At 38.0% G+C, this 16,409-nt stretch overlaps 1 protein-coding gene across 1 annotated transcript in view; it reads right to left on the reverse strand.

The window, feature by feature from the left end:
* Nucleotides 1-16,409, reverse strand: part of LOC148053327 (uncharacterized) — a 29,319-nt gene that overhangs the window by 3,896 nt on the left and 9,014 nt on the right. Inside the window, exons 2-4 of the mRNA XM_087775661.1 lie at nucleotides 3,715-3,764; nucleotides 2,325-2,397; nucleotides 703-865 (exon numbers count right to left, since the gene is read on the reverse strand). Coding sequence (XP_087631787.1) covers nucleotides 703-865; nucleotides 2,325-2,356 — 195 coding nt within the window. The 5' untranslated portion in view covers nucleotides 2,357-2,397; nucleotides 3,715-3,764. The remainder of the gene's footprint in view (nucleotides 1-702; nucleotides 866-2,324; nucleotides 2,398-3,714; nucleotides 3,765-16,409) is intronic.

The raw sequence follows: 16,409 nt of genomic DNA on the forward strand, positions 1-16,409 counted from the left end.
CACTGCATCCTCCTAGAGGAATTACTGAAGGCGGGTGGCAGAAAAGTTTCTTTCAATGCAGTGGTGAATCATGCCAGTGCAACCAGCGCTCAGAGGGGGACTCCACAGGAGATTCAAAGCAGCCCAACTCCTTGTCTTTTCCAAAGGAGGCAAAGCTGATGATGGCACTGAGTGCACCCAGAGCCTTTTCCCTGAAGGGTCCCTGGGACTTAAACCTTGTTATATTTATGAATGTCCCATCTGCACCTCACTTGACAACAATTGACCCACCACTACCCCTTACACACACAACACACACATGCGCACACCCCTGCACTGTGATAACGTCATAACTAGCAATTGATCTTTTTGCCTAACAAAAATTATCTTGCTGCTGCCTTTGATCCTTCTGAAAGTGTCCCTCCTTAGCTTCAACTTCATAAACCACCTTCAAAACTGCAGCCTCCACTTGCCTGTAATTCTTCTTTTTGCAAAGGATTTGCAAAGATCTCCCCGGAGAAGGAAGTTCTAGCTTTATAGAAAATTAGAGACAAACTTTAAGGGATAGTCTGCCCACATGATTGCTCAAAGGTAAAAATGATGTGCTTTTTCTTATAATTACGGTTAGATAGTAACTGTTGGTTAGTGATAAATTAAGTCAGCACATCTTAAGTTGACTTGGCATGAGAACAGGATATTAATTACCAAATAGCCACCATTTACCTTCAGTTGAAGCATAAATTGCAGTTGTGAATAGATCAAGCCGAATATAAGCTTATTCCAAAAGCCGTCTACAGGACAGATTCTCAGGCAGTGAGAGCTTCCAAAGTTTAAATTCAGAGCTACATCAATTAACACTAGCTGAGATCTGGGTCCAAAGGATGATCTGTGGCATAAATGGAACACAATTTAACACAGTAAGAACATTCACATTTTTTGTTCTGATGGAATAGCAAAGCTGTCCTGAGTACACAGGGCCGTATTCTGATGCCTCTCTCAGGTGGAACTGTACAAGCAGCTTCGCTGCAGTCTGTAGAATAATTCCCTCACAATCATGCTCTAAGAGTAAGTGGCTACCTGTACTTGTTGGGAATATCAAGTTAATTCCAAGTTAGTAGTTCGCATTGCTAAGACCTCCTGCAAGAGAAAGTCAAGTTATCTAAAAGGTAAACCTTCACTGAGATGCATGAACAAAAACGATGCAGCCAGCAACTTCAAGTGTTCGCATCTTCAAACGGAAGAACTACATTGCCTGACTGCTAGCCCAAGCTTGTGAAAACCAGAAAAGAACAACTGTGCCCTTGAATAATCTTCAAAATGCAATGCAAATTTCCATGTTTGGTGGAACTTTCTTGAAAAAGAGAGTAACAATTAAGAATAAAAGAGCATAAATGATATAGAAGCTTTCTAGCGAGGTATATTTGTGATTTCCTAGCTCATACTCATTCTTTTGGGGATGATTTCAGACAGCATAGTGCCTGTGAAAGCAAGAAATCCTACTTTTCAATTTTTGCAGTCATTTTCTTATAGAATTCTGGTCAGAAAAATGAGACTAACATTTTACAAAAATGCTTGCAACATTTTTGTCACTGTCTCAAAATGGATAAAAGTGTGTCAGAAAGTTTGACAAACGTCAAGAATGTGCCTCTATGCTGTCAAGAGCATCCCCCTTCTTGATGAGCCAAGACATGTACTACTCCCACATTCACACTTCTGCCTAAAGCTCTGTAACTTTTTCCTGCAGGGACTCCTAAACCTTGAGCTGGGAGATTTTCCCTCTGTTTACATTAAGTAGAGCATAGTCTTTTGCCACATTAACAGAAATGCTACTTATCTTGGAAACAGGCTGACCATCTGAGCACTGCATTATCTGAGTACTTTTAGATGTTCAGCAGCTGAAGTGTCCTATTGTGGATCATTCCCCTGCAGAACAAATGTTGCTGTCTGAGACTGTTCCAAACATTTGTTTGGCACACGAGCATTCCCTCTCCTTTTGAAGCAGTATTAAAAGCACTGTCAGCTCATTAATGGATTTTTTTAACTTTTCTTTTGGCAGAAATGAAACTATCACTGAAGGAAATATCTTGTAAACATTGAAACAACCACAACAGCATTCCATGCGTACATGCTGGAAAACAAAAACAAAATAAAAGCAGCCTTTTGCAATGAAACGTGTCTTTCCTGAATCAGCAAAGACTCCCATGACCTTGCAGCCATTCTTTGGAATAGCCACTGAGAGCTGCATGAATCAAATAAGAAAATAAAAGCACTATAGTGCAAAGGACAAATCTTCCAGGGTGAGAGGAGAGCCACTGCTCTGAAAACACCAAGCACTGAAATTTTACCTGTAGATTGACTCGTGTACAAATGTCACCATGCCTGCATCAAAGGCCAGATTTCCCAGACGACTCAGCTTCCCTTAGAGAAATTCAGTAAAGATCAGAGTTTTAAAGATCTCAACAAGCCAGGTTTTCAGAAGATCTTGTTCCAGAGGGCTACCATTGATATTTAGGTTAGACCCGGGTACCACAATAAGTTTATGCATAAAAAGTCCTCCTGATAAATAGCATGATGAGCATTCTATGTAGAAATGTAGGAATGTGCTTGTTACCCTTACTTTCCCTCCTTCTCTTCTTTTCCCCATTTAATTTTTTTTAATTTGAGGAACTAAAGACATTTTAATTTGGCTTGACACACTCTAGGTATGAAAGGAAAGAGGTTTTATCTGAAGTCTGTAGCCTCCACACAGGCAGTCTGTAAATAATTCTGTATCTTTCCTTCCATTACTGGTTATCTCTGACTGATTTTTTTTTTTCCCCTAGGCATTTTGATGAAAGATGTGTTATGAAAATCCAAGTGTTCTTCCAGAATGTGGCTGATTTGGATGAAATATTAAAAAATTGAAAAAAAAAAAATAAAAAATGAAGAAAACAGCATGAAAAGGTCTTTCTCAAACATGTTCCACTCTAAAGTGCCTGTTTTTCACAAGGCAAGGCAGAGGAAAGTTGAGGATGGTCCTGCCTTCAAAAGATCAATATGATTTGCTGTATTGTATCTGTGTCTTTTGGGTATGGCTAAAAACCAAATTATCCAAATTATCAAACTTAATCTCTGTGCTTTGGAAAATAATTTGTTAAGATTAGTGTCCTGCTAATTCCAGAAAGCTCCAAATCATTTGTTAAATCCATGCAAAATCCGACATTTGACTGCAAAAGCATGCAACTTGAACAAAATATATTTCATGTTCTTTTGATTCACTGTCTAGGGTTGGTTTACACTTCCAGGCTTGTAAGAAAGGCTAGATAAAAATTCTTTTAATGAGAAGTTAGGTGCTTGTTTAAAAGTGACAACAAGAGCTTGGGGAGATTAGGTAGGTAGGTAGACAGATAGACAGGTAGATAGATACAGAGAGGTGCTGGAACTTGGAATGAAATTCCCTGAAATGTCCTAGCCTCAGTTGTTCTCAGTCTCATGATAGATTTGTGATATGGACTTTGTCATCAGTCAAGAAGAAAACTGGATCTAGAACTGCCATGCAATGTATGGGACAGTTTCTCCTAAGGTGCAAGGTTTATGTAAGATAACCATCTGTCTCATTCATGCTTGTAACAGTTGGGGCAAAATAACTGTAGTCCTCTTCCTCTCTCATAGCTGTCAGAATCCACTGGGCAGTCAATGATTCAGACACCCTGAGCAATTGCCTAGAGCAGGCCAAATTCTATGCATTTTACTTACCAAAAATCACAGGAAAGCTGGAGCTTGTTCTGATGTCCTTGCAAGATGGCCTGCAATGACAAAGGAGCTTTCAATGCATTTGCAAGAACTTAAATCACTGAAAGGAACAGGTATGAAAACGAAAAAAGAATCAGACCATCATGGCATCAGTATTTTAAGTACTTTGCCTTAAAACATAATCTATAATACAGAGGATTGCATAGAATATCTAGAAAAAAGCCTAGATGATCATTTTTGGTTTCCCATGCCCATTTTGCAAAGCTTAGCTCTCTTTTTGGACCATGCTTCTTTGTGACTTCAATATTGTATAAGGATATTCATTAACTCCTGGTGTAATTAGTCCACAAACAGGCAAAAGGGAATATGTCCCCTCCCTTGTATATGTAATGTACCCATTTAGCCCAAATCTTGTATAGATGCTTGAAGGCACTGCTAAGTTTTCAATGTTACCTTGGGAATTGAGCAGGCAATATACACCCCGATACATGCATAAAATATCCTTTGGAAAAAGCATGACATCCCTGATGTAGGTCAATTATTAATGAGCTTGGCTCTGAGTTAGTGTGTTTCAGTTGCAGAAGAACAGTGGTACAGTTTAGAATATCCTAGAGCACTTGAGTAACTAGTCCCACTTCCAGCAGAACAGGAAAATCATCAGTCACAGCCCATGTTACTTCCCAGACCTTAACATGACAAGGAAAAGATTGTGTTTAGTGAAGCCTTTCAAGTAAGGGAAGGGATAAAACTCCATGACGTTACAAAAGTCTTACAAGGTTGAGTCTCACAGCAGACCTTGACATAGGTCTGGAGAACTGATGATCCCCTCTGTTCTTGCTGCTTTCCCAAGATCTCTGCTGTCCCACAGTGTGATATCTGTCTTAATTTTTTTGCCAATCTCAGCAGGTTTCATTCTCCCAGTTCTGAAGCAAGCAGTTTAGGATGTAAATTTGTTCAAGTTTTCTGCATTTCACAGTATTGCTGTGTCTCTCTGATCTAATGCACCTAGGAATTTAGATACACTGCTGTATTCATCTGAGTACTTTTCTGTTGTACTGGAAAAGAGTTCATTTCCACAGAAACTAGCTCTGGAAGGGAATTTTCCAGACTTTTACTGGGGAAGGAAACCTAGAATGTGTTTTTGTGTAATCTAAAAAGTGGATTTCAAAGAACTGACACTAGCTAATCTAGTGAACACTACAACCACTGACTCATCCCTCCTTCCTTCAGAATGACTTTCTAAAACACTATTATCAGTACAGGTTATGTCCAGTTACAAAGCCTAAGTTTTTCCATTTGAAATACTATAAGAAGTAACCATCTCATTACATTGGAAAATATGTTTTCCCTGAAGAAAAGACGACTAAATTTCACAAAGTCAAAAGAGAACTAAAAGTTCCTCCCAGCTTCACCTACTTTTTCATTGTACCTTAGGAAAATTAGTTTTAGCAAATATGGGTACTTCAGTTTGAAAAAGGGGCAGTTTGAGCCACTAGAAAATGAGTAACACAGGAAAAAAGCATCTCTCATTTGAGTCTGAAATGGTACATGCCAAATTGTAATGGAACACGGATAGGAACAGACCTATCCAGCTATGTTTTCACACAATTTAGTTAATTCATGCTTTTCTTGGATGGCTTATATAAATAAATACACAGTGACTGACACACAAGAAGGTTGCATGGTCACATATCAGTAACTTTTGAGGCTGGTGAAGGTCTCACATATCACTTGGATATCATCATAGATCTGGTAAAAGGAGCAAGGCAATATCCATGTTTGTCTGTTCCTTTCCTTTCCTTTCCTTTCCTTTCCTTTCCTTTCCTTTCCTTTCCTTTCCTTTCCTTTCCTTTCCTTTCCTTTCCTTTCCTTTCCTTTCCTTTCCTTTCCTTTCCTTTCCTTTCCTTTCCTTTCCTTTCCTTTCCTTTCCTTTCCTTTCCTTTCCTTTCCTTTCCTTTCCTTTCCTTTCCTTTCCTTTCCTTTCCTTTCCTTTCCTTTCCTTTCCTTTCCTTTCCTTTCCTTTCCTTTCCTTTCCTTTCCTTTCCTTTCCTTTCCTTTCCTTTCCTTTCCTTTCCTTTCCTTTCCTTTCCTTTCCTTTCCTTTCCTTTCCTTTCCTTTCCTTTCCTTTCCTTTCCTTTCCTTTCCTTTCCTTTCCTTTCCTTTCCTTTCCTTTCCTTTCCTTTCCTTTCCTTTCCTTTCCTTTCCTTTCCTTTCCTTTCCTTTCCTTTCCTTTCCTTTCCTTTCCTTTCCTTTCCTTTCCTTTCCTTTCCTTTCCTTTCCTTTCCTTTCCTTTCCTTTCCTTTCCTTTCCTTTCCTTTCCTTTCCTTTCCTTTCCTTTCCTTTCCTTTCCTCTCCTCTCCTCTCCTCTCCTCTCCTCTCCTCTCCTCTCCTCTCCTCTCCTCTCCTCTCCTCTCCTCTCCTCTCCTCTCCTCTCCTCTCCTCTCCTCTCCTCTCCTTTTCCAAGCCAAACATGATGAATCATCCCCATCCCTTTCTCTATCAACCTTTCCTCTGTCACTGTCTTGAAAGGACAGTGGGAGAACTGCAGCAGAAGAGACGTTGTAGTCAGCTGCATCCTCACACGGGTAACTTGGGAGAACTGCTGACATCCCCCAGATTGACAGCTGCCTACACAGGGCATTACATCACTGCACCATGCGCTCATTAACCAGGTGCTGTCAGGAGCAGGAAGCTAAGAGAAAGAAAGGTATAAATCATGTTTACAAACCACATGTGCGATGTCTTTCAATCCATTTGTGGTCTTTCAGCAGCTCTATTTAGTATTCTGTACATCTGCTTGGGATTTTGGTTTTTTTTTTTCCACAGCGTTTCCTATCATATCAGCTACAGAATTGCCTACATGGAGGTATCCATAAATTATACTGCAGCCTAGGAGTTTCTAGTGTGTGAACAAAAGGCACAAATGCAAATGCAAGATGTTTAATTCACTGTTTATGTGTGATGTTACCCAGGTGCCAGTGACATCCTTCTGACCAGCACAGAGGCACAAGGGACAAACCCAACATACATATTTAATGTGATCAGCTGTGACAGCACATACACAGAGCAGACCTTGCGGCCTTAAAGCCATCCTTTTGGAACACTTCTAGGGGCCCAGAAGAAATGGTTTAATTAATCTTCTTTTTTTTCAGGATTGTGGCTTCTTTTTTTTTTTTAATATAAATTATGTACACTGAAAACCTGCCAATTATAGCAAATTAAGGGACTTGGCAAGTGCGTCCCTTGGAGACAGATGGTAAATAACATTCAGATTCTGAGTTGAAATAGGGCTAGCGATTAACTGGTACAGGATAGAAAAGCAGTCCAAATAAATGAAATAAAATGGTTTGATATGAATGCAAGTACTGTAGGTTGCTTTTTTTTTTGTGTGTGTGATAATGATGGCACCAAAAATATTGATGATTCATAATTAATATGCTGCACCCTCTGAGTGGCAGCAGGATTCTAGATCTTTAGCACTATTTTAAAAACCAGTGCCAGTTGTTTATTTTGCTTTCACGAGACTGCAAACAACTGTCATTTCATCCTCTCTGGAGGATCTGCCAGTTAAAAAGACAAGAGTGCAGTCTCACAACTAAGAAAAAGTGCCCCTACAAGTAGGAGAGGACCACAGGCAAAATTCAGAGGAAATGGGGCCTCCTGAGATGCAGACTGACATAATGCAAGAGTAGAAGTACCTGAGGACAGTGCATTTGTTTCCAACTTGAGCTGCAAATGAAACAGGAGTGACGACCTCAACCTCATGCCCTGCTGACCATTTCTCCGTTTCAAAAATTCACTGTGCCTACTGTTCAGGACAAACCTGCAGTCCCTGGCACAGCAAGGTGGTGCTGATCAGAAGCGCACTGGCAGAGCTGCAAGAGGGTAGGAAGATCTCACAGCACCTGCGTGCGCTCTGTCTGGGAACAATGATTATTGCTAAACTGTCAGTCTCAGCAGCGCTAACTTACACCAAATCTAATTTGGCTCTAAAAATGCAAAAGCACAGAGAGATCTTTTTAAGAATCCAGCCAGAGATAAAAAAGATGACAAAGTCAAGAGTGTGTTAGTCATTTAATTCGTACTCTGCTTAGGATACTAAATTCAGGAAATGACTCAATCATGCACACAATTACAGCTATTTTCAGACCATAAATGATGCAGTACGCCAATACTGATGCAAAAACATACCACAATTAGTTCCTGCAAATGCTCTTGCAATAAGGCATCATTTCCAAGGGAGCCTTCAACCTAATTATGGCAACAGAGTATGCCTCAGGGCACACCTCTCTATGTGATTTCATTATTCTTGTAGGGTGCCCTGAGAATGATGTCACCAGAGTGCTACTTCACCTTGCATGCTCCCAAGCACATGATAAGAAGGCTAATTGCTTTGATATACATTTAAAGGGTCCATTTTGATTTACATGTTAGAAGCACACAGAGCAGTCCAGTTACCAGTCTTTTCAAAGTAAAATTTGTATCCAGGAAGAATTAATATAGAATAATGTTTATATGTGACTGTGAAATTGAAGACAGACAGTAGCTGATGGAATCTCTTCTAAGAATTGGATTATTTCTTCAAGAAAATTTGACATGTCAGTTAGTGACTTTTCTTGCAAACAAGAGGGTAGATCTTTCAAGAAAATATACAAACAATAAAACCACAAGAAAAATCTCTCTTCCCCTTGTTCAGACTTAGGAAAAATCGAGATTTGGAAAAATTCAGAGTAATGCTTAAGATTAAAATCTGGGCTCCAAGGAAGTACCAGAGCTCCTGCTAGTTGCATTAGGACTAGGATGACAGGAAGAATCTTCACCTTTATCTCATCTGCCATGCTGAAATTATGTGTAACCCACTTCTAATAAGAAGAATCACTCACTCTTCATAAATCCCTCCAATATCCACTCAAATGCAGTAAGCTACAGCAACAGGAGCCAGATCTTCAAATGAGGGACTCCAGTTTCCCCTTGAGAGTGATTTCATTCATAGCCTCGAATACTTTTTCCTTCTCAGTTTTAAATCCAGGCTACAGTATGTCAGTGATGTAAGATTCTCCTTATGCTGGAAAATAAATTGTAGCTCAGGCAGTTTATATCATTATAGAGCAATATCAGACTGACAGATATTTTTCATGCATTTACAAAAATTCTGAAAGTTTACATTGTATTGTTTAGACTTTTATTCTATTTTAAAAGTTCTGTATTTCCAAAATTCTGATTAAAAGTGTGCACTCAAGGTCTTTCCAATTACAAAAGCTGTCTTGCTAGCCAAGACTACTTCACAGAAACTAGAAAGCACTGACTCAACTAAGAACTACAGCATTTGAGTCAGATTTGTGAATATTGCCATGAAATTTCAAGAAAAACATGGAAAACCTCAAGTTTCTCTGATACTTCTCAATTACATGAAAAACTTGGTAATAGCAAATTTCTGGTTTTGACATGCCATTATATCAACACATCTTATATGTTCAGCCTAGTTTTACTTAGTTCTTTCCACATATGATAAGAGGAAAGACCTAAATGTTTGTGCGATGTGAACAAGTCTATCCTGCAGAAATTCCCAGTCTCCAATATGTAACATTATTCTTCTTCAAATTCTACTCCATTTTAACCCATTTGATCAAAAGATATTTAAAGGAAAAGTAGGCTTTGCAATGTAGTTCATGAAGATCAGTGAAATGAGGAAAGCTAAAGACAATCTGAACAATAATAATATTACTAAAATTTCCACAAGGCAACATTAAGATAATTCTAAATATTGTATAGTCTTTCCTTTATACACAAGTAAGATCTTTGAGAAATCTTGTTAATGGATTTTTTTGTTTGTTTGTTTGTGATTTTTTGCTTGCTAAAGGAAAATATTTTATGAGATCAAGAAAATAACACATGGGACCATTAAAGGCAGGACAGAGGGGGAGGGCGTTCTTCTGAGGGAGAGAACAAGATCATATTTGCTGGTTAAAGGCCAGAACAGGAATTCTGGAATCATAAGAACAGCTTTGTTTATGCTGTTGTGTTTGGGCTGTTTATATATATATATTTGGCTGTTTGGACAAGAACTGGACAAACACGGTGAAGCAACAGTTCATAAACTTTTTTTTAGTTCTGAATAGTTGTTTGTTTTAACTATGATCATATGCCTTTTGTATTATTTTACAGGAATATTACTTTTTTTTTTTTTTTTTTTGCATGTGCATGACTGCCCGGCAACTGGTTGCACTCCACATGAATGCCAGTGTTCTCATATGAACAAAAGGCTAAAAGGTATGGCTTTTCTAAGTTAAAAGGTATGGCTTATCCAATAAAGGGCAGCAAGAATATTGCACGACTTAAGCAATCAGTTGCAAATTAGAAAGCGATAAGTAAATTGGGTAAAACACATTTGTATTAATTGCACGGCAAACATTTTTTATTAAAACTTGCATTATTAGACATTTTCTGAATTCCAGGAAAGGCTAAACTCAACAGTTTCATCTTTTCATCACATTCTTGGTCCAGTCCTAATTAATATTTAAAGACATACAAGCTGGAAAAGATGATGTGGCTAAACCTGTGTTTTACTAGCTTTTTAGTTTGATTATTTGAGTCATGACAGTGCTACCCCCATATCAGAATTTCACCGCACTTGCTTCTCTCCTTGCTTATCACATAAAGATGGTCACTGCCCTCAATAACTGGTAGTTCAACAGGAAGATAAAGGAAAACAGCTGGCTTCAAAAAGCAGATGGGTGGATCACATGGTAATAGTGAGAGCATAATTAACACAAGCATCATCAGTCACAGCACACCAGCTGCCAGCAAACCTGCACACACCGCTTTTGTGTTGTTTTGGCTTCTTCAGAAGGAAAATAAAACTCTTTAAACAAAGTTGAGATTCTCAAGAAGGCTTTTTCTGCTTAACTCAGGACTCTTGCCGAATACCTCTCCAGCTGTGTGAACCCTGGCCCTGCCACAGCATTATGTAAACTATTGATGAGCTCTCTGAAAAGATACAAATCTCAGCCAGGTCTGATGATTCCCCTGAGCTGTGAGAATTAGATTAAAGCAGGAAGCCAAACACACCAAAGGGGAAAAAATATGAGACTATGATTCCTTTGAGAGAATAATGGAAGGAACTATATCACAGCAGTGCAGAAAACAATTTCACAAGGCGTAAATGAATGCAGAAAAGAAATCCTATAGCACTCCTTTTGTGCTTGGACATATGTGTTGCCTCTTGACCCAAATTTTAAGTGGTTCCCTTAAAAGTAATTTAAGAGTTTCATTAAGGATCTAGATAGTCCTTTTATGAATATTGTCATCTAAAGGTCAGGGACCTGGGAATGCTTGTCAGATACACAAGTCCAAGTGAGGTCTCCAGTCATATCTTGATCCCTGCTGGAATGAGACCTAATTATGCTGTATTCTGCTTCTCCACTGTATCACTGCTATCCTGGAGAATGAAACCAGAGTATGGTGGCCTTAAGAGCCTAACATGGTATGGCCCTGGCCACATGCCTGGATGACAAGAGGAACAGGACCCAACAGGACACACTGCAGCACACACTTACCGCACGATTTCCCAATATCCATAAGGTTCCCTATGATATATGTGGCTCTGCTTGCACCAGGAAGAACAAATTATAACAGCCTATTTTGATGCAATGTGTAAGCATATTAGTTTCTTACTATTGCATTATTTCCCCTCTCCCCTTTCTGTCTGACACAGCTGCATGTGTGTGCATATGTTGTATGATCTATTGTAGATAGACCAAAAAGTACTATGGTAGTACCAAGCCAATAGTCATGAAGTATGACATAATGTGATTGAACCAATTCCACTCTACTGAAGAACTAACCATAACCATTGACAAGAATAATAAACTAATTCAAAGCTTCTCAGATCTTTAAAAAAATTATTTTCTTCTGCTCTCTCTTTTCACAAATTTATTTCTTATCTTCCTGATTTAGCAGAGGGTTTTAAAGAGGTATGTCAAAATATCATAAGACAGGTTATTTTGGTATCAGTCAAAGTGGAAATGAGAACTTTCAGTTGCTTATCTTAATATACTATAATTAACACTCACATGTTCGTAAAGTTCACTTCTCGCTTATCTAACAGAACAACTGTGAAATAAATACTAATAAAATACTACTGACACTAAAAATTGATTGAGAGTTTTTCCATAACTTGCTTCCCTACTAAAAACTGATTGGCTAAAGCCAAAGTTGTTCCCAGGAATGGGTCAGGTTTTGTAAACTTTTTATGTGGAAAAAATGTTGAAAGTATTCTGAAGATGTCAAATATTTTTTTTTCAATATCCACAAAAAGAAAATAACTCTTCAGTTACAATCTACTTCTTAGTTTGGAATGCTTGATTTTTATTTGTAAAAGTGATCAATAATTAAACACTTCATGATTAGCTAACTGACATGTTTCAAATTTTTTAACATTTTACTAGAACATGAGAATTGTTTCCTTCTTAGCTTTAACTGAAATTTTCCAGTACTGGCAGAAGGCTGTTGATAGCTATTGCTAAAGATATCTTACTTAAGTAAAGAAAAAGAAATAGATGATGAATTCAAAACCCAAGTGAGCAAGGATATATTCTGGAACAAAAAGAAATTTTCACTTACTGGATTAATTTTCACTAGGAAATGACCTATCCTATTCACTTCATTTGTGTTATAAGTGGTTTAAGCTATGAGATTTCAAGAGCTAAACAAAATTATACTCTAAAAAGTTTAAAATGAGGTGCCCGACATTTTTGAAAAGCAGGTTTTCAATTGCTAGTATACAAGGAACAGAATAATTTCTAAATTACTGCCCAAAAGCATGTGACACTCTGTTCTTGATTAATATGTTCCTTGTACTCTTAGAGGGGATATTCTGACTGAAGATGTTGATACAGCTAATTAGTAATTAGTCACTAATCCATGCTTTTATGATTCAACACTTGAATGAATCAACACTTAGGCAAGAACTATTACTCATTTTTTTCTAATAGACATAGTGAAATACAAAGAATTAAGTGAAGTGATCATGGTCACACATACAATCAGCAATAAAAGCAGTCCATCTTGAACAAGCAGTGGGTCAAATATGCCAAATAGTTATACAATGCAGCAAAAGAAATCAATCACAACTGCTCAGAAGCTTTGAAATCATATATCCAGTCTTAGCTTAAACATAAATGCCAGTTCTCTGGTGATACTTTAAATCAGGTTTTGTTCACTATTTCTCTCTACCAAAGAACTTCAGGGAAGGTCTGAACAATCCGTCACAAGGAACAAACTTTTATTGAAGGAAAAAGAACAAAACATACTTTCCTATTTCCCCTTCCCCCATCCAGCTGATTGCAAACACAGCAGGAATATTCTTGGCTTTAAAGCAAATGGGCCTTTACTTTTTCAAGCATGTTCATTTACAAGTGTCCAATTTCATCTCCTGGTATTATACAGACACCTTTGGGTGATACTTTTATAGTCCCTTTTGTAGATGAAATTCAGTCTGCATACTTTACGCTTGCTTTCAAAAATATTTGGTTTGTGTTAGTCTTGAGCTGACTGAAAGACTACTTCTTGATGCAAATTGTATAGCATCTTTTCAGAAATACCTCTATTTATCATAGAGAAAAGATCTTCCTGGGCTACAAGAACCACCAGACTGTGTAGGACGCAACGTTTAATGGTATATTAGCTGCACTGTGTAGTTTACTACATCACCTTACAGAAGTGTCATGCTACACCATTCAGGTTGGGACAAATATCTTAAGTGTATATCTGAGTACCAGTTAAAATACCTCATGGTTTTTGCACAGACTATGCTCTTTGGAAACACATACTCTGTTGCATCATTTGGGAAATATAAGACAGTACTAGAACATTAGTTTTCTTCTGTTAATGTAGCTAATAATGTAACTGTATGAAATCATGCTTAGAACCAGTTTGGGAGCAAACAGCTTATGCAGCTATCTGAATTTCTGGCTAAGGAGGAAAGACTTCTAGCCTAAGTTAAGAAGCATTAAAAGCCTTATACTATTGAGTAAAAGGAAACAGGAGTCTGCAATACGGCCTTTTCCAGGTATCCCATCTTAATTTTAATGCTTATTGTACTTATGACTATCATGTCACTGGCAAACACAAAAATGTTTGTTTCTTCATTACAACATGTGCATATTACATATCTTCTGTAATATCATGTTATAAAAAGGCTTACATTGAGTTCACTTGAAATATTTCACCTTTATACAAATTGATTATCTTAGGAATACTGGTTACATAGTAGCTTGTCAGCACTGTGTAATTTCAAAGGACTGGGTGCAAATCTTTAAAGAGGGAATAAGTATGTTCTTTCCCAGGATTTTTTTTTTTTTTTTATTCTTCATACTCTATGCAGTACAGTCCATTGTAACAACCACAAATTACTTCTCTGCAACATTTTTAATGAGACATAATGATAAATTCTATTTCTAGTATAGCATTGGAAACAGAGAAATTTGTCAAAGTAAGAAAACTGCAACCTCCTTTTCACCACAGGCAGACTTTAAAAGAGCACTCCTAAGTCTTCATAGCTATTTCAGGTTAAAAAAAAAAGGTTCTCGATGCTGATATGCAGTACTGCCCAAAAAGGTAGCCCAATACTCATATATGGACCCTGATACTCCAGAGGTATATTTGGCTGTTGTTTCAATGATGGTATTAAAGAAATAATATCAAAAGAAAACATCATTCTAGCCCTGACTGGGATCTAAAAACACTAAGCAATCCACAGGGCTGTATGAACTTGCATTTAGCAATGTTTTCAGTAGCACATTCTGAAAATAAGAGTGGTATATTCTAAGGGCAGGGTGGGGAAAGCAGCTTAATTTTTTTTCTTCAACTTCACAGCAAGCTAACAGGAAGACTTTTACTTTGGTTCATTACTCAACTTAATCCAAGGCATTTCCTTATTGTCTTTCACTCCCTGTTTCCCCACATTAACATTCGGTATGCCACCGGCCTATTAATAGATTGTATAAGCATGCACTGCAGACATATTCACCAGCACAGTTGCACATATGGCTGTCACTCCATGTTCTGCACTGAAGGATGGATCCTTGTGGAAAATATTTCTGCCCTCAGACTTCCACTAGCCAATTTGACATCTTCCCCAGATCAGAGACCCTTGCTGGCACCTCCAGGGGCATGCTTGGGCCTATGTGCATGCTGGCTCCATGAATATTTAACAGAGAAATTGAGAAGAGACTTGCTAGTGATCCATCTGTTAAGCTGCTGGAGCTATACCAGGGACCCATGAATTGGCTGCAGACTTCTTCCATAATAATGCCAAGGTTCAACAGAGAATTTAAGGCATTCAGTTGATCCACTGCCCAAAGCTGACTACTGGCAAGAAGGGTGGCCACGGTGCATAGCTGGTGACAGCAGATTTACCACTGAATAAAGCCAAAGCTATCTCTGAAATAATCAGCTGTGACTAATAATAAATAGTAACCTTACGCTATCATTTTTTTAGGATAAATTTAGGATGTTTCTGCCCTATTTAAAGTAGCTAAGGTATGCTTCCTCCCACACGATTTTAGCAAACCCTTGTATTATGCTAGGATGACAAATAGTATCCCTTGGACTTTTTAGCTTCCAGAACTTACTTCGATGCCTGATACTACATAATAATAACTGTATTTTGGGAAGAGAGAATGGGATAAGAGGGAGAACAGCACAGCAGATCAGTCCCTTATGTCATCTCCTGACACCTAATGAAAGATACTTTTTTCTTGGGGAAAAACATCGGGATTTATAATAAATCATTGATGGCTCATAAAAAAGTTGAGTCAGTCTCCTGCGGGGCATATCACTCCTGTGTTAACATGGAAGCTGTGGGACAGCAGCTAAGTTTTCTCTCTCCCTTTCATGAATTTTAGATTTTGTTTTTGCCCTTTAAAATTGAAATGATCTTGTGCTTTAAAAGTCAAGCAAGCCGCATTATTACTTTTCAAACAAGTTAAACTATTTTAAAAGAAAGGTTAGAAGAGAACAGTTGGTCGTTTTTCTCAGCATGAAGCAACAGTTTTGATTTTAGGTTGGATCTGTCTGCATTTTCCTTTTTCTCCTTGTCTCCTCCTCCCAACTCACTGCTCTCCATGGGAGTCATTCAAGGCTGGATAAAACCTCTAAAGGTTTGCTCCTTTCAAAAATTTTTAGCTTGTTTAAATAAAATTCTTAACAAATGAAATTAGTTGACACCATATGAACTGGATGTCAGCAAATACAGGGAGAAGCTGTGCTCAACATAATGGCCTCTAGTCATTCTTAAACTCTGCAAGACCAAAATATAACCTTGTCTACTAGGTTACAGTGCTGAAAAAAGACTTCTATTTCTCCACACAGACTGCAATTGGCAGCATCATGAGAGCTAACTCAGTTGTTAAAACCATGTCTAAACACAATAAAATGCCCAACTGCAGTAAAGCCCTTAAGTACCATTAAAAAGACAGAGTAGTTAGTAAAACTAAGACTTTGGTTTGATGGCACCATAAATCTGTCTTGAGGTCTCCAACTTAATGGTCTAGCAATGTGAAGCACAGCCCTGCTCTGGCTGAAACTCACAATCTTGCATAAAATTTACCCAGTTTTCTTCTGACAGGCTGCTTCCACACAGATATGTTTGTTCATTAACATCTGGTCCTGGAATTTTCTCAGGACTTCCCCATTTG

Source organism: Nipponia nippon, unplaced genomic scaffold, assembly GCF_047370975.1.
Source record: "Nipponia nippon isolate SJK-2023a ecotype South Korea unplaced genomic scaffold, ASM4737097v1 scaffold_4, whole genome shotgun sequence".
NCBI classification, from domain to species: Eukaryota; Metazoa; Chordata; class Aves; order Pelecaniformes; family Threskiornithidae; genus Nipponia; species Nipponia nippon.